Source organism: Meleagris gallopavo, chromosome 1, assembly GCF_905368555.1.
Source record: "Meleagris gallopavo chromosome 1, MGAL_WU_HG_1.1, whole genome shotgun sequence".
Classification (NCBI taxonomy): Eukaryota; Metazoa; Chordata; class Aves; order Galliformes; family Phasianidae; genus Meleagris; species Meleagris gallopavo.
The window spans coordinates 134166048-134181544 of record NC_139404.1 but is presented as its reverse complement, the minus strand read 5'-3'; the positions used below and the strand labels follow the sequence as shown (position 1 = coordinate 134181544).

Here is a 15497-nt window from a genome sequence, read left to right as displayed (position 1 = left end):
AGGTGGTATATATGAACAGAGATCAATCTCCCATGCCTTCAGAATTTATGAAAGAGTTGCTAGTGCTACTGACATGCAAAACCAGTGCTGTCTGCATGGGTTTCACACACAGTGCAAGCTGATACTCTAAGCAGGAAATCTGAATAATTTAAGGACAAAGCCACGGCATGATATGAGATCTAGAGCACTTCTTTGGTTGAGATGTGAGAGTCTCAAATAACTGAAGTATTAATTTCACAGTGGAGGTTAGGTGAAATACAAAGCGTACTTCAAAAAGTCAATAGAAGCCTGACAAGTAGGTGCTCTTAGCACGTGAGCATACAAAAGTTTCTCTCCTGTAGAAAGGAAGGCTGAATGTTAGTTTTGGAAAGCCTCAATTTCCCTGCATCTTCTGTCCCTTGTCCATGATAAGAAATTTCTTCTTCCTTATATTTTTCCGTACTAACATGGCAGTGTTAAGTAACTCTAAAGCATTTGGCTTAGGGCAGCACATGCTGCTTGTGCCATTCCTGATCTCCTAGTTTGTAGCACCGCTGTTAGCCAAGATGGGTTTAAATCTCTCAACGATTTGAGAGAATGAATTCTTCACATTAAGCTTACCTGACATATGAAGTCACTAACTATTCTGTGAAACGTGGTATTCTTGAATCCGAAGCCTTTCTCCCCTGTGCACAGGGCCCTGAAATTTTCAGCTGTTCGAGGGACAATATTTGAAAACAGCTCCATGGTTATGCGTCCTAAAGGTTCATCGTTGGCAGAAACGTTAAAATACACAACAGGGTTGGTGTCCTTTGACAGCTCTGCTGCCAGAGAGAGGTGGCCCTTCTGTAGCTCTGACAAGCTTTGCTGGCATTCTTCAAATCTCCTCTTGAAAGAATTAGCCAGTTCTTGAACTTTAAATCTGACTGCAAATTGTTCTACTTTCACTTCACCATCTGAAAACAAATCCAAAAAGAGATTTCCTTAGCTCTACTCACTGTAGCCAGAGATTAGTAGCTTTTGTTCTGTATAATTGCCAAGGTAAAACAAAGCCAAACAAACTGCAGAAGATACTGAAAAAAGTGTAAAAACTGCTCAACCAACTCACCAGCATAATCTGTAGCTGTCCAAATTAAAACATTGTTTGATGTATCAGAGGGCACTAAATTCATTTCTTTGGTGATGACGTGGTTTGCACACACTTTAAGAACTTGGTCCCTTCTCATAAGGATCCTGTAATATTTCTTCTGTGTATGGAAAAGGATCTTAAGCTCTCCAACACCACGCTCCTTCCACTGAGTAGCATCTCTGTCCCACCTGTAAAGTTTTGCCCTCTCTTTGAAGAGAATTTCTTCATCTTCTTCTCCAGACTTTACCTCCACCTAAAACACAGCACAGTACTGCGTGACTTCTCCAGACGTCATCACCAATAACACTGTTATAATTCTGACATCAGGGAATGCAAAATTATCCAATGTTTTCCTTTCTAAAGTGGTTTTGTACCCACAGCTCTATAGACACTCATCATGCACTGAAGTGAATGAAAAGCCCTGCCTTCTCAAAATATAAGACGACCCAACAAATTTCAGTGTTTCAAATTCATTCTAGCAATGCAACAGTACATCCCCATGCTGCATAGGAAGTTGTGTTGTTTTGTTTTCTTTTAAGCTATGAAGTGTTCTGGCTTATTTCCCAGTAAAATTTCTGGTCTGCTGAATGATGTACTAAGCGATAACACAGCACTGTCAGCATTTCAGGTGTTACCCTATTAAACACTGTTAAATAATTTAATACTGGCATTTGTCAGAATAAGTATCAACTGAAAATAAATGGAGGCCTCACAGCTGCATATCCTCCTCACTTTATATGTACATATTACTTGTTTTTTAACAGCCTGGAGTTAACACATCTTCCAAAGCTAAAGAAGACTTGGAAGAACTGGAGAAATATGTGACAAACAAGCATTTCTGATGGGAGAAGTGACACTGAAGGAGAAAAAGAGCAGGTAAGGGAAGAAAACCACAGAAGTCATAATGTGATTAACAGATGAGGAAAGGCAGACAAGATACTGAAGAAAGAGGAAGACATTCTGCAGACTTCATCAGATTAGCTGTTCCAATTAAAGGGCACTACATACTGTTCATTTGTGTTCTAGTAGTCTTGTTTAATCATTGTACTAACCTGCAATTAAGTTCTATTCTTTGCATGAAGCCAAACTAGAAGATTATAGTCATTGCAAGCTTCTGAACTTACTGGACACACTAAGGTTAAATACGAAATCCAGACATGAACAACTGTGTTAAGCCTTACAAGTTACATAAGGCTACTTCAAGTTAAACTAATCTTTACTCGAGCTTGAAATTCTTCTACTTCCTAAAAAGCTATTTATTTTCTAACTACAAATGTGAATTTTCTTAGCCTCATACATTAGTTGTGCTCCATCTTTATTGCTTGACCATTCCAGAAGTCTCACATCTAGCTTAGAGCAAAGAAAAAACAAACAAACCAACCAACCATCATTTGGAAGGCTTTCACAGAACTCAAGCTACAGGTCATCAATAGAAAAATCAAGAGTTGTATTTCCATTATTCAAGCTCCCCCTCCACATCATTTTTCAGATACACTATGATGAATTAGTTTGTAACTTTTTGAAGTTACTTGTACAGATCTGTAGGACCAACACTGTCTCAAGGAATAAAATATTAAAGTCTACATCATTAATTGCTTTGCACTTCCCCAGTGCAAAGCTGTACTAAGATTCAGAACAGCAAGGTGCATCCACACAGGCAGAGTAAAAAAAAAACAAAAAACACAGAACATGAAGAAATAGACAACACAGCACAAAAGACAGAAAGGAAAGTTAAATCTTTCCTTTTTTCTTCTTAAACCTGTTTAGCAGATAAATGTATCAATACTTTTTAAGTCTTGAAAGTACCCTCACCTCTGGTAAGGAGACAATTGGCTCAAAGTGGATATCATCACTGTGTACCACCTCATCATCACTACCACCTTCATCTTCATCTGCCTTACTTGCCGGCTGTACTCCAAAAACAGCTGCTCCTGTGTTTGCCCACTTGAAGTTTTTATCTACAATTAAGAGATTTACATTTTAAACTTGTCATCAAGAACGAAGATTACACAATTTTACATTGTTGAACAATATGTAGAAACCTAATGCACAAAGGTTTATGGTAGGAAGCACAAATCCAGATGTCTATCTGTACCAGAGGCTTAAACTTAACTCACCTTTAGAGCCAAAAGCGAAGTCTCCAGAGTTCTTGGAAGCCAGATCCGCAAACGACAAGCCTGAAGCATTACCAAAGCCAAATGAGATGGGTTTGTGTTCTGTCAAAGATGGAAAAGTCAGATGTTTTTCTCTTTCTTTAAGGAAAACATTTTTGATGTCATACAGTAAGAAAAAACTGGAGAAGCCTTAACATTTGCACCTGACTTCTCGTATTGCCACTTTTTATTACAGTCCAAAAAACTGCTCAAGACTGAGTTTCAACATGCTCTTTGAGACTCTGCAGATCCACACAGCTTGAATAAGTACTCGCATGGTATTCAACAGTACACTAATAAAAGTATAAATCATACAACAAAAAGTAGCAGTGCTCTGTAGTAGAGTTGTCTGAACATCCTAGAATTTGATAGGCACAAGTATTTTCATTCCCCTTCATATTTTCACTAGACCAATACCTGTGCTTCAAATTCACTGCTGTATCTGTTCAATGCAATGGCTAGATTAAACTAACCTATAAAAAAGCAAACTTAAGGTTCTACACATACACACACACACACACACACACACACACACACACACACACACACAAAAAAAAAAAAAAAAGACCCAAACAAACCCTTATATACTCCCAACTTTACCTTGTGTTGACTCAGAAGATTCAGAATCACTTTCTTTTTTAGTTGACAGGTCCACAGGTTTATCATCACCTCCTGGTAAATTCTGTGATACGTGAGCAGCTTCTGTGGAATCTGCTTCTTCACTGCTAGCAGCTGACTGCACAAATACCGTTGCTGCTTCACTAGTTGATGGAGTATGTAATTCTTCCTCACTTGTAGAGACTATGTCAGCTGCTGAGCTTGTAACTTCATTCTCCTGAGATTAATAAAACAGTAAGCATATAAGCCAGGAGAGCCTAATATTCAAACCACATTAAGTCTGGACACTAAGAATAACCACTCCCTCCAAAAAAGCCACATTCCCCCTTAGCCCCCCCCCCCCCCCCCCATGTTATCAATTTCTTCATTTAGTTACAATAGCAGTGCAGAAAACTCACGATATTAATTAAGTTCTCAGACTCCAATTTTCTTACAGTTCTAATGATGTTTCAAAACAGGTAACTAACAGGGAATAAGAGAAGCGAACAAATGGGGAAAAAACCCAAGAATTGTTGTTGGAAGGTTTCAGACATTCTTCATTATTCTTAACATACACTCAAGTTCAACTTGACAAGATACAGAAGTACCTTTGAAGCAGTATGGCTTCAAAACAAGCACCATTTCTCTTGGGAATTACTCTGAAATCACTTAATTCTTATATACCTGCTAGGAGAAATTCTACTAGCCAAAGCTGTTTCTACTTTAGAAAGTAGAGCTCTTTCCTTTCTCTCCCTGAGAAATTTAAGATCTGTACCTTCATTCCAGCTCCAGAACAGACTTGAGACACAGTCAAACAAGTCAAGTAGTTTTTAACCTGCTGGATATTTTATTTCTCACTAAGTGAAAATAGTCTAAGAATAATACTGCAAGTTTATTGCCAAAACTTTTCATAAAGACTTGACTCGTACTTTCTTTTTCTGAGTGTTAGCTTCTTTCTGAGAGCCTTCTGGACTGGCATCTTCCGCATTACTACTAATGCCACAGACAGATGTGGAAGTGACCTGTGGAGTCTCTTCTTCAGCCTTCTCCTCAGGAAGTTTAGTTTCAGAAGTAGTAACACATTCCCTCTCCAATTCCTGTTTGACTGGGGTGCCTACTGCAAAGCACAAAAATTAGTGGAAAAGAGCTGATAAGACAGCTTAATACTGTGATCATTTCCGACATATACATTATAAACTAACTTAATGACACTCAGAACATCTTTAAATTTAAAACTTTTGTAATACCATCATTATTTTAAAAGTCACTCATTCAAGGTAACTAAGGAAGTGTACATTTGTTATACTGTGGTTTTCTGCTGTATCAAAGAACCTCCATGCAATGTTTTCAATCTTGCAACTGCCACTACTACTACTCGCTTCCTTTGACACTTACTTATATTTCTAGTAGCTCAATATATGCCACCTTTATTTTAGTACACAGAAAGTCAGCCTGAGAAAGCAAGCCTCATTTACAGACCTATTCAAATTCACTTACCAAACAGTGCTATTTGAGGCACAGCCAAAATAACCATAAGCACATAAGCAAGCATATTCACTCTTCCACACTTGTATCTTTAACTATAAAAACTCTACAGCTGTATTTTTAGAACAGTGTACTTAAAACAAACAAACATGTATTAACTCTCATAATTCAAGTCAACTATCTGCAAAAGTAGCAAACATTCACAGCAGTAGACAGTTTCTCCACACCCCCGTCTTTCAAGGCATCTTGCAAAGCTCAGCTCCACACAGCCAAAAGAGAGGCAGAAGTCTGAGGGTAGGAAAACAGTTTGATGTTCTTGTTTGGAGGCTCTCTAAAATGTACATCGGTATTTCTAACACTACCCACCTCGGGAAATAGCAAGTTAACCTCAGAGCCCAAGTGTCCTCCAGATTTAAAGATTCAGGTTCAGCACCTAAGAAATTAACCGCTGTATTTTCAGACATACCTTGCCATTTTCTTTTTTCTTTTTCATTGCTAGGATACAGTCTTCCATTAAGTTTCTTAACTGCTGTTTCATAGTCTTCATCTTAAACACAGGAAACAAGTATGAGTTCTCAGGGATCTTCCAAATACAAAGAAGTCTGAATTTGTTAAGCCCTTCAGACTCACAAGCCTGATCAAGCACACAAGACTTCTGCATGTATTTTAAGAACTTGACATATCAGCAAGCAAGCTTTCAATTCTTATTTACGTACCGGTGCTTTATTACACTACTGACACTTTCTCTGCCTAGATTTATGGCACAGGTTTCATGTTTGCAGAAGACAAGCATCGTGTTAGTTTTATTAGGAGTATCTCAAAACAGGTTGGGGAAGGGAGACGGAGGGTCGTTGGCCAAAAGGAAGATGACAGCTGTCATCAATTTCAACAATATTAGTGTCTGTTGATTCTAGTTCAATACATGTTCCTTACAAAAAAAAGCAACACTAAGATCAACTTTGACATTCCTTACCGTCATCCTCTTCACTCACATATCCAGGCTTATTCTTGTAACAGAAGAAGGTTGAAGGTAGCTTAAGAAAGCCTGCGAGAGCTCTCTGCTCTGGGGTAGGTGTGAGCTCGTACACTATCATAACATCATCAGATGGTGGAGTGTCTGAAGGTTCAGCTGTCTTCTCAGCTTTGTATATAAATAGAACAAAACATGAAAATTAAATCATTTCGTAACAGCAGCAACATTACCTCCCCGCTGCCCAGAGCTGAATTAATACTTTGACAGCTAGAAACAAATTTGAAATCTACGTTTTTCTTGTTTTTTTCCTCTGGATGACTACCAAAATTACAGAACACTGGGACAAAGTTACAGATCGTGCTATGACGTAAGAAGTTCTAATCTGCATGCCCAGCCATACCCTATGACCTTTGAAATTTAAGTCTTAGATCAGGAACAGGTCAGCATTTTTGTATTGTTGCAATAATTATTTATGGCCTTACGCCAAACAGAGTACAACTATGGGGAAGAGCCATATGGGTATCATGTATAGGGAAGCAAAACCTAGGACTGAAAAATAGAGTAATAAATGTAAAGCTGTCTGCAGCAACATGTACTACTGCTGAGCTTTGAGCATTTGAAATTCCAGACTAAACAGCAACTGAATAGAACTTATCTCAAATTACTTCTGGAAAATCTATGCTTCTGACTCATCTCAACTTTTTGCCATAACTGCTATTAGTGAAACTTGTTATAGTAGTAATCTTGTAGTACTGTGCTACAGAAGCAACTAAAATACTGCTCTCAGCCTTCTGAAATTTAATTAGCTTTTCCAGCAAGAAAAAATATCACTACTGATTTTATTATGTAACTTCTTCTCCTCCCTTCTCAACATAAAGAAGCTTACTAAGTACAAGCAGAATAACCATGACAATCAAAGGTTAAATCTAAAGATGTAAAGTTGTTGTTAAAGAATGGAAGCAGAGAAGAAGGACGTATCAGTTTAAGGGTCACCTATATGGGGGAGTGGTTTTTTTTGTTTGTTTATATCTATAATTTACAAGTCAAAGTTGAAGAGAAACACAGAGGTTAACCATTAATAAGAAATAGTCCATAAGCATATCAATATCCATATACTGGTTGTTTCTAAGAATAGATTAATTGCTTTAGAAAGTCAGCCCACTTGATAACATGCTCCAGTTTAGGTGTGCATTAAGCTACGCAGCCAAATTTGAAGCTCACTTCTCTTTTTATGACAACTTGTTTGCCAACTTGATGGCACAACAAAGTCAAAGTGGCACCTGAAGCTTCAGACAGGAACCAGAGTACTACTCTCTTCCTGAGGAACACTGATTTTCCTGCTTCCACTACTTCCTTCCAGTAGTGCAAAAGCAGTGTGAGTAGTACTAGAGAAAAAGCAGTATCCAAAGTTCTAAGTACCAGTTCAATTTTAACTGTGCTTTTAAGTATTCCTTTCCCAGCCTTTCTCTCCCAATTGATTGACTCCCTTCCATTAGAAGTTAATTGCTTCAGTTTCCTTCTGCAGCAGTCCTATAAAGTAATCCTTTTGGTCATTTCAGATGCCAATAGCTCTTCTGAGCCTATATCCAAAGTAGATGTACAATAAGGTTCCTGAACAACAAATTTGAATTCTTAGGATGGAAAAGCTAGAGATGATTTAATATATTTTCTCAGAACTTTACACGCACACACACAAAAAAACTCCAGCTGATTTAAGTAAGAATTGATGGCATCTATTAACCATGCTACAACAGTAGGCATGTATCCTGCCTGTAAGGAGGTGCTTTATTCACTCAGATCAGCTAAGCAGTCAAGCAAGCTCACAGCCAGTTCATCACAGATGAACTCAGTGCAAAGTAGCTGAACAGAAGAAACACGCTATACAAACACACTAAGCCAGTTCAGATCAACCCACAGGTAAAGCTCTCCACAAATCGTCCAGAAGCTGATTAAGATCACAGTGGTCCCAAAATCTACTCAAAGAAGTGACAAAAACAGCAACAGTAAGGATTAAAACCTGTGTTTACCCTCAGAATTTTAAGGCTGAGCAAGACTTTTGCTAGATCACTTACATCAGTTCTCATTCAGCCTCCCCGCAAGAAAACTAATTTTTCTTACTTATATAAGCTGCAAGCAGCTTGAATTTATCTTCATAGATTGCCACGAAAGCAGTGCCATGGGTGTGTAGAGTATATTAAAAGACTGTTGGAACTTTTTTTTTTTTTTTAATATTTCACTTTTATTTCAACTTTGACATAAAGACCAGATAGACTTAATATCCAACTAGTCCATTTTTACTCCCCCTTGATGTCAGCAAATAGCTGCTTAAGCTGCTAAGGCTTAACTCCTTACACATGTAAGCGACACAATAACACACAACTGACATAACTGTGAACTTCAGCTGCTGAGCACTTGGGAAAAGCCTGTGAAAAAAGCTAAAAAAAAAAAAAACTAAGAAAAGTTCTGTTTTTGTTGCATCTCCATGACAAATAACTTGAGGTTCAATTTCTTTTGAATGCTGCCCGAGCAAAACTCAGAAACCAGTGACTGAAAGACGTTCCCCATGAGGAGCTCTGATTAGCAAGAATACTTGCAAGAAGCACAGTTTAAAACATCTTAAAATGACACAAACTAAAGATGTAATAGCATGGTTAAGGATTCTGGGTGTAAACAAGTCAGTTACATCAGCAAGAGCTATATGAGTAGCAAAGGTGGATTCCATATTATATATGAAGCATATACATATAAACTAGCTAAGTTTGGCTCTTGTTTCTCTCTACTCCTCTGCACAAATGCAGAAGTTAATATGCTGGTAATCAGGAAATTGAATGAAATATTTCCAACAGAGCTAAATACATTCGAGTTTTACTAGTCAACACGCCTTGAAATCTTCAAGTATACATCAGTAACATGGAAGACCTCAGGCAGGAAGAGATGCACAGTGAAGAGTAATAAAAGCAGAATACAATTCCTTTAGTAAGGAGGAATTTTACGGATCCTGCATGCGTAAAGGAGAAGCGCAAGGCAGATTCCTGAATACCCTGAGAAAATGAGGCAAACCAAAGCCAAAGCGTAAACAGGGCCATCCATTGTGCTCACACATCCAAGGCTACAGACATTCTCCTGCAGCACAAATACAGTACTCAGACAATTTTAAGTACTCTCCTCCAGCATGCATGTTAACTGTCAGGATTAGGAACCAACTGCTCTGCCACAGTCGGGCTGCTGGCTGTGCCTGCTCAAGTGTTTTTAATCACACATTCAGTGCAGCGTGTAAATACCTTTACTAGCAGGTTGCAAGGAAGATGTGCTTGTCCAAAAGGCCATTGGATTAGATTTAAAAAGGCTAAAATTAAATCCTAGAAAATAAATTGTGTGGATAGAAATGTTTAACTGAAATTTTCAAGGGGGTAAAACAAACCATATTCTGGAAGCATTCCACATCTATACATCACAGTAGGAAAATTCACATTTAATGTTATACAAGCTTATTCAACCCCTGTGAATAAACTGCAGTCAACATCTCTAGCATCTCACTTAGTGTATTATAATTAAGAAACAGTTTGTCTTCATACAACTGAGACTGATATAGATATTAAAACGCACCATCTGGTGAAACAGTCCTGCTATGGTAGGAAGCAGTGCATGAAGTCCTCTATCAGTACAACACCAGCAAATCCCTGTCTTTGCACAAAGATACCTGAGCACATTACAGTGAACACACTGCAGCCACTGCTTCTGCAAGCTCAGCTTTCAGCTAGTATCAGAGCCTGTGTAACTGAGGATGTAATCACAGGATCTCTTTTCAAGCTAAGAAAAAGACAACTGGTGTGACTTAGGCTGCGCATCAGGAATTGCACAGACCACTCATGGAAGACTTCAAGCAAATGTACTGAGTGTAGTTTCAGAATACCCATCCACACAGTCACAGGGATAATTTGAGTTTAAGCTTAAGCACAAGTGCTCTTCTCATAGTTTACCAGTCAGAGCGAGGCCTGTGCACATACATTACCAGCTCAACTCAAAAAATGCACTTTCAGCACTTAACCCTGACATTTTCACCACCTCATAAAGATTCCAAAATCCTACTGTCTATCTTCCTCACTACAGAGTAACATCAAATCCTGTATAAGGCATGTTTGTACTTTTATGTGCAAATAACCTGAAACCTGAATATTCACTCAAGTTGGAAGTCTAGAATTTAAAGATTCACATATGTGCATTAGAACTGAAAGAAACTACATATTATTAAGACAGAAGAAGTAATACAATGACTGGCATTAATAAGTGACTGACTAATGAGTTGCTCACTTGAATAAATTACTAGTTCAATTAAGACTCACCTTTTTCCAGAATTTTAAACGAGAAGTTGGAGGGCCCATCTTGTGCTGAAGGAGCCACGTTGGATGCCTTGCTGTCCGAAGGTTTCTGAGATGCACTGCAGCTTTTGGGTGGTTCAGCCACTCCCACTTTTTTCTGCTCTGCTTTCTGAGATGCTGAAATATCATCTGTGCTTTTTCTTGGAGGATTAAAGCTGAATCCAAAGAGGGAACCAGTGGCTGAAGTATTTCCAAATGTGAATGTCTTTGACTTTTCGTTACTGAAAATGCTCTTGACAGATTCAGATCCAAATACAAACTTTGGAGGAGAAACCACTGTTTTCGTTGGCGTTTCAGAGGTACCTCTTGATACTTCTGAAGCTTCCACAGCAGGATCAGAAGTATCATCACCATGGCTGAGGTCAGTTCTTTCCCTGGTAGTTTCTTCCAGTACAGCTACAGCGTTCTTACCACAAGGAGATTCTTTTGCTGTACTTGTACGAGAAACATGAGGTGTTATCAGTGTGCCTTTCTCTTGGGCTTGCTTTGCTTCATCAAAAGTTTGCTTAAATGAGTCTGCAACATCCTGCAGTTTGAACCGCACTGCTAGCAGCTCTACTTTCCTTTCCCCGTCTGCAAAATCGCATGCGGTCCACACCCATACTCTGTCAGATCCTTTCATCTGTTGCATATTCATATCTGGTGTTATTCTGTGGTTGGCACAGAGTTTTAGTACCTGATCCCTTCTCATTACTATACGTGCTTGTTTGCTGTCATAGTTCTGCAGTATCTTGATGTCCCCAATACCTCTCTCCTTCCACTGATTTGTGTCTTTATCGTATCTATAAAGTTTAGCTCTATGACTGAAGACAACTTGCTCATTTTCCTCGCCACTAGTCACTTCCACAAGGTCAGGCAGAGGTACTACGGGTTCGAAGTACTGCCCATCTCTCTCCTCTTCTTGAGTAAGATCAGAATCTTCATCTGTGCCCACAGATGTTCCACTCTGGTTCTGCTTGGCAGGAGATTTGGATGGACTCAAGGCAGATTTAAAGCTGAAATTAAAGCCTGCTGTAGACTCTCCAAATCTAAACAGATTTTTCCTTACAGGGCTACTTGCAAGAGGCGATGCATATACAGAGCTACTTAAACTGTCAACCAATGCTTCTTCACGCAACTCACAGTTACTCCACTCCACAGCAGGCCCAGTACCTTCAGCATGTGGCTCTGTAACAGAATCAGAAGTACCACCGGCACAAGCAGAGTTTACGTTTTCTTCTTCTGCTAGTTTAGTTTTGTCATCTGTCAGAAACGTTTTGAGATCTTTTAAGCCGGTCTTCATTTCTTCTGCTTTCTGTATAAGCTGAGCTGTCCTGCCTGTATCAACAAGTTTATGGGGTGTCTGCAGTGGTATATCGAGCAGTAGCTTCTGACATTCTTCAAACTTCTGTTTGAACTCCTCAGCCTGCTCTGGTGTTTTGAACTTCGCTGCCAGCTGTTCCAGCTTTGCATCGCCATCAGAGAAGTCGCTGGCCATCCACATCCATGCTTTGTCTGAGCCCGACAGCTGTTTCAAGTTCATAGTTGTTGTTATCCAGTGATTTGCACACACCTTCAGTACCTGCTCACGTCGCATTAGTATTCTTACTTTGCCATTAACTTCATTTTTAAGAATCTTCAGGTTGCCCACCCCACGTTCTTTCCACTGGCTTGTTTCTGGATCAAACCTGAATAGCTTTACTCTTTGGGAGTACAGCACTTTCTCATCCTCCTCTCCTGTGAATGGTTCTACTTTTTCAGGCATCTGAACTATCGGTTCAAAATGGATATCATCGCTGTCCTCAGTCTTGTACACATCATCATCCTTCTCACCAAGATCAGCAGAGGTGCTTGCTTTGGGACCAGTCTGAGAAACCTTTGAAGAAAACAGCTGTTCACCTGCACCTGAGAAGCCTTCAAAGTTAGGATCTTTTTTGCCAAACTGAAAGCCTTCACTGGGGGTACTTTTTGCAAGATCAGCAAAAGTAAAAGTACTACTACTGTTTTGGCCAAAAGTAAATTCACCCTTGTCCTTGTCTGCTGTTTCCTCAGATTGGAGTGTAACTCCACTACTTGAAGGCAGTTCATTTTTGTCTTTTTCATCAATGTTTTTCAAGTCTCTTGTACACTCTTTGGGTGGATCATCTTTCTTACCGGTATTTTTACTGGATTCCTGTATGCCAAATTTAAATCCACCTGGAGGCATCAACATTGAAAAGTTAAATCCTTCCTTTGCAGGTTTTGCTTCAGCGTCTCCAAGATTCTGAAATGTAAATGCTGGTGTTTTCCCTTGATCAGCATGACCAAACTTAAAGCTTTTTCCTAAGAATTCACACTTAAAACCTGTTCCCAGTTGTCCTCCAACAGGTTCAGATGATTTATTTTTCAAATCAGAAGTCAACAATGAAACATCACTGGTAGGCTTACTAGATGGATTTGGTGTTTGGCAAGCTACACAAGCTGGTGAGGAACCTTCATTCCTTACAAAACAAGTATTACAATCCCACTGTCCTTCCTTTTTAGCAAAAAGCTCTGCAAATGTATTTTTCTGTGGTTTACTTGCGTCAGTAGCAGAAGTAAAGCTGGGAGCAGGAAGTGCCTGAACAGCAGATACTGGCACATGTGGTTGACCTTGAGTGTTAGGATTCTGACAAGAACGACAGTTTTCGTCATTTGCTTCATTCTGGGTGAGGCATATGGAGCAGTTCCACTGACCTTTCAGTGAAAAAGCAGTCCCCAAGTCATTCTGCGTGGTCTTTGGAGCATCTAGTCGTTCAAGTTTAAAGGAAAATTGTTGAGGAGATACTTCTGGGTTAGTTTTATTTGGATTCTGGCAGGCAACACATTTTGTGGCAGTGGGTTCATTTCTTACTGAACAGATACTACAGTCCCACTGACCTTCCTTTTTAGCAAAGGCAGATCCTAATTTGTCTTGTGTGGCACTACCACCGGCTTTCAAACTTGCAGCAGATTCACTTACCGGGATGCCATGTGTGTCCCACACATCTGGATTTGGGCTTTGGCATGAGACACACTTCTTAGCAGTTGCTTCATTCGGAACTAAACATACTTTACACTCCCACTGATTCTTCTTCAAGGAAGACTGTCCAAATCCGCCAGAGGAATAGGTTTGTATGGCTTCCTTTCCAAATGAAAAAGTCGTAGGGGCAGTTGACGTTGATGTAAAACTGCCTTTGCTATCAGATTCACTGGTCACACTATCTTTTGAGAACCGAAATACGGAGTTCAAGATCCCTAATGTTGACCCGCAAGACTCCTTGGTATCTTGATTTGTTGCCTCTTTAACAGTTCCAGTGCTCTGAGTCAAGGATGCATCAGCACTTGATCCTGAAGTTTTTAACATATTCTGACACTCCTCAAACTTACTTTTAAAAAGCACTGCTTCCTCTGGTGTTTTAAATCGAATTGCAAGCTGTTCTGGCTTTGGCAGCTCATCTGCATAATCTAAAGCATGCCATACAAACGACCTATCTGATCCAGCATTTGGAGTTAATTTCATATCAGTATTTATGTAGTGATTTGCACAGATTTTTAGTACTTGGTCCCTTCTCATTAAGAGACGGAATTTGCCAGATACTTTGTGTTTCAGTATTTTCACATTTCCAATACCCCTTTCTTTCCATTCTTTAGTTTCTGCATCAAACCGGAAAAGTTTAGCTCTGTTGCAGAAGAACTCTTCTTCATCTTCCTCGCCTGTCTTTACTTCAATCTTGTCAGGGAGTGGCACCACAGGGTCAAAATGAGGTCCATCATCATCCTCATCTCCACCATGGGTGCTTCCTCCCTCTGTTTCATGACTTCTATTGGCCAAATCAGAATTTGAAGTCATAAATAACTGTTTGCTTGGTTCTTGGAAGTTAAACATATCACTCTTTTCAAAAGCCAGGTTTTTATGTGCATTTTGTCCCACGCTTTCTGTAAAAGAGACACCTGAAGTATGTTTATTACTGAAACTGAAGACATTTCTTTGGCCATTTGCATGACTGTTAACTCCTTTTTGTTCAATGCACCTCTCATCTTGTAAGGGTTTGTCTGATGTTAAAAGCTTCAAAAGGCGTTCACTGCTATTAAAAGCTCCGTTAGCAGGCTGTGTGGCAGCTAAAGGAGAAGAAAAGGTAAAGTCCCCATCATTAGATTTGAAGTTAGTGTTGAATTTAAAGGTTGTTGGCTGAGGTGGCTTTGACCCTTCAGCTGCTCCCGGCTGCCCAAATTTAGCTTTTGAAAACTCTACCACTTTGGATTCTGCAGGTTTTAAAGTTGTGGGTGCAACCGAAGGTTTTGTGAAATAGCCCGGTTCAGGTAGTGGTGGATTTGTGCTCGCCTGTGGAACACCGTAGTTGTAGTAATCATCACCTCCACGAGGTGAAATAATTCCAGCAGCAGGAGCATCAAAACGCAAAGGTGTAGCATAGATGTCTTGAGGAAACACACCAGCACAAGTGTTTTGCAGAGGTGGCGTGTGGATTGGCTGTTGATAAGCGTATATGTGTTGCTGAGGTGCAAGTCTGTTCATGCCGTAGACAGGTGCCTAAAGAAAAAACACAATTACTTCGTTGTGGAAAGGGAGAAAAAGGTCTTAGGGTGCTAAAGCCCATGTAACATGTACTCTTAGTAACAAGGTGTACTTTAAAATTAGATTTTGACTCTAATCCGTTTAAGCTAAAATCATATGTTCAAAACCTGCATGGTATCTGAAAACACGGACTGAAGAGAAGCATAAGCTGAATGGACTCATTATTATTATTAAAACAAACAAACAAAAAACAGAGTCAAAACCACCAAGTTCCCATGCTATTTTGGGG

At 39.5% G+C, this 15497-nt stretch overlaps 1 protein-coding gene across 2 annotated transcripts in view; it reads right to left on the bottom strand.

Moving 5' to 3' along the window:
- LOC100545924 (RANBP2 like and GRIP domain containing 4) overlaps positions 1-15497 on the bottom strand; it is a 30371-nt gene that overhangs the window by 1487 nt on the left and 13387 nt on the right. Inside the window, exons 20-29 of one of the 2 annotated variants that reach the window (XM_085214791.1) lie at positions 10660-15223; positions 9598-9675; positions 6317-6484; positions 5810-5890; positions 4788-4975; positions 3862-4096; positions 3226-3324; positions 2921-3066; positions 1088-1361; positions 601-935 (exon numbers count right to left, since the gene is read on the bottom strand). In XM_085214791.1, coding sequence (XP_085070917.1) covers positions 601-935; positions 1088-1361; positions 2921-3066; positions 3226-3324; positions 3862-4096; positions 4788-4975; positions 5810-5890; positions 6317-6484; positions 9598-9675; positions 10660-15223 — 6168 coding nt within the window. The remainder of the gene's footprint in view (positions 1-600; positions 936-1087; positions 1362-2920; positions 3067-3225; positions 3325-3861; positions 4097-4787; positions 4976-5809; positions 5891-6316; positions 6485-9597; positions 9676-10659; positions 15224-15497) is intronic. The other variant, XM_085214797.1, reaches the window with a different exon arrangement.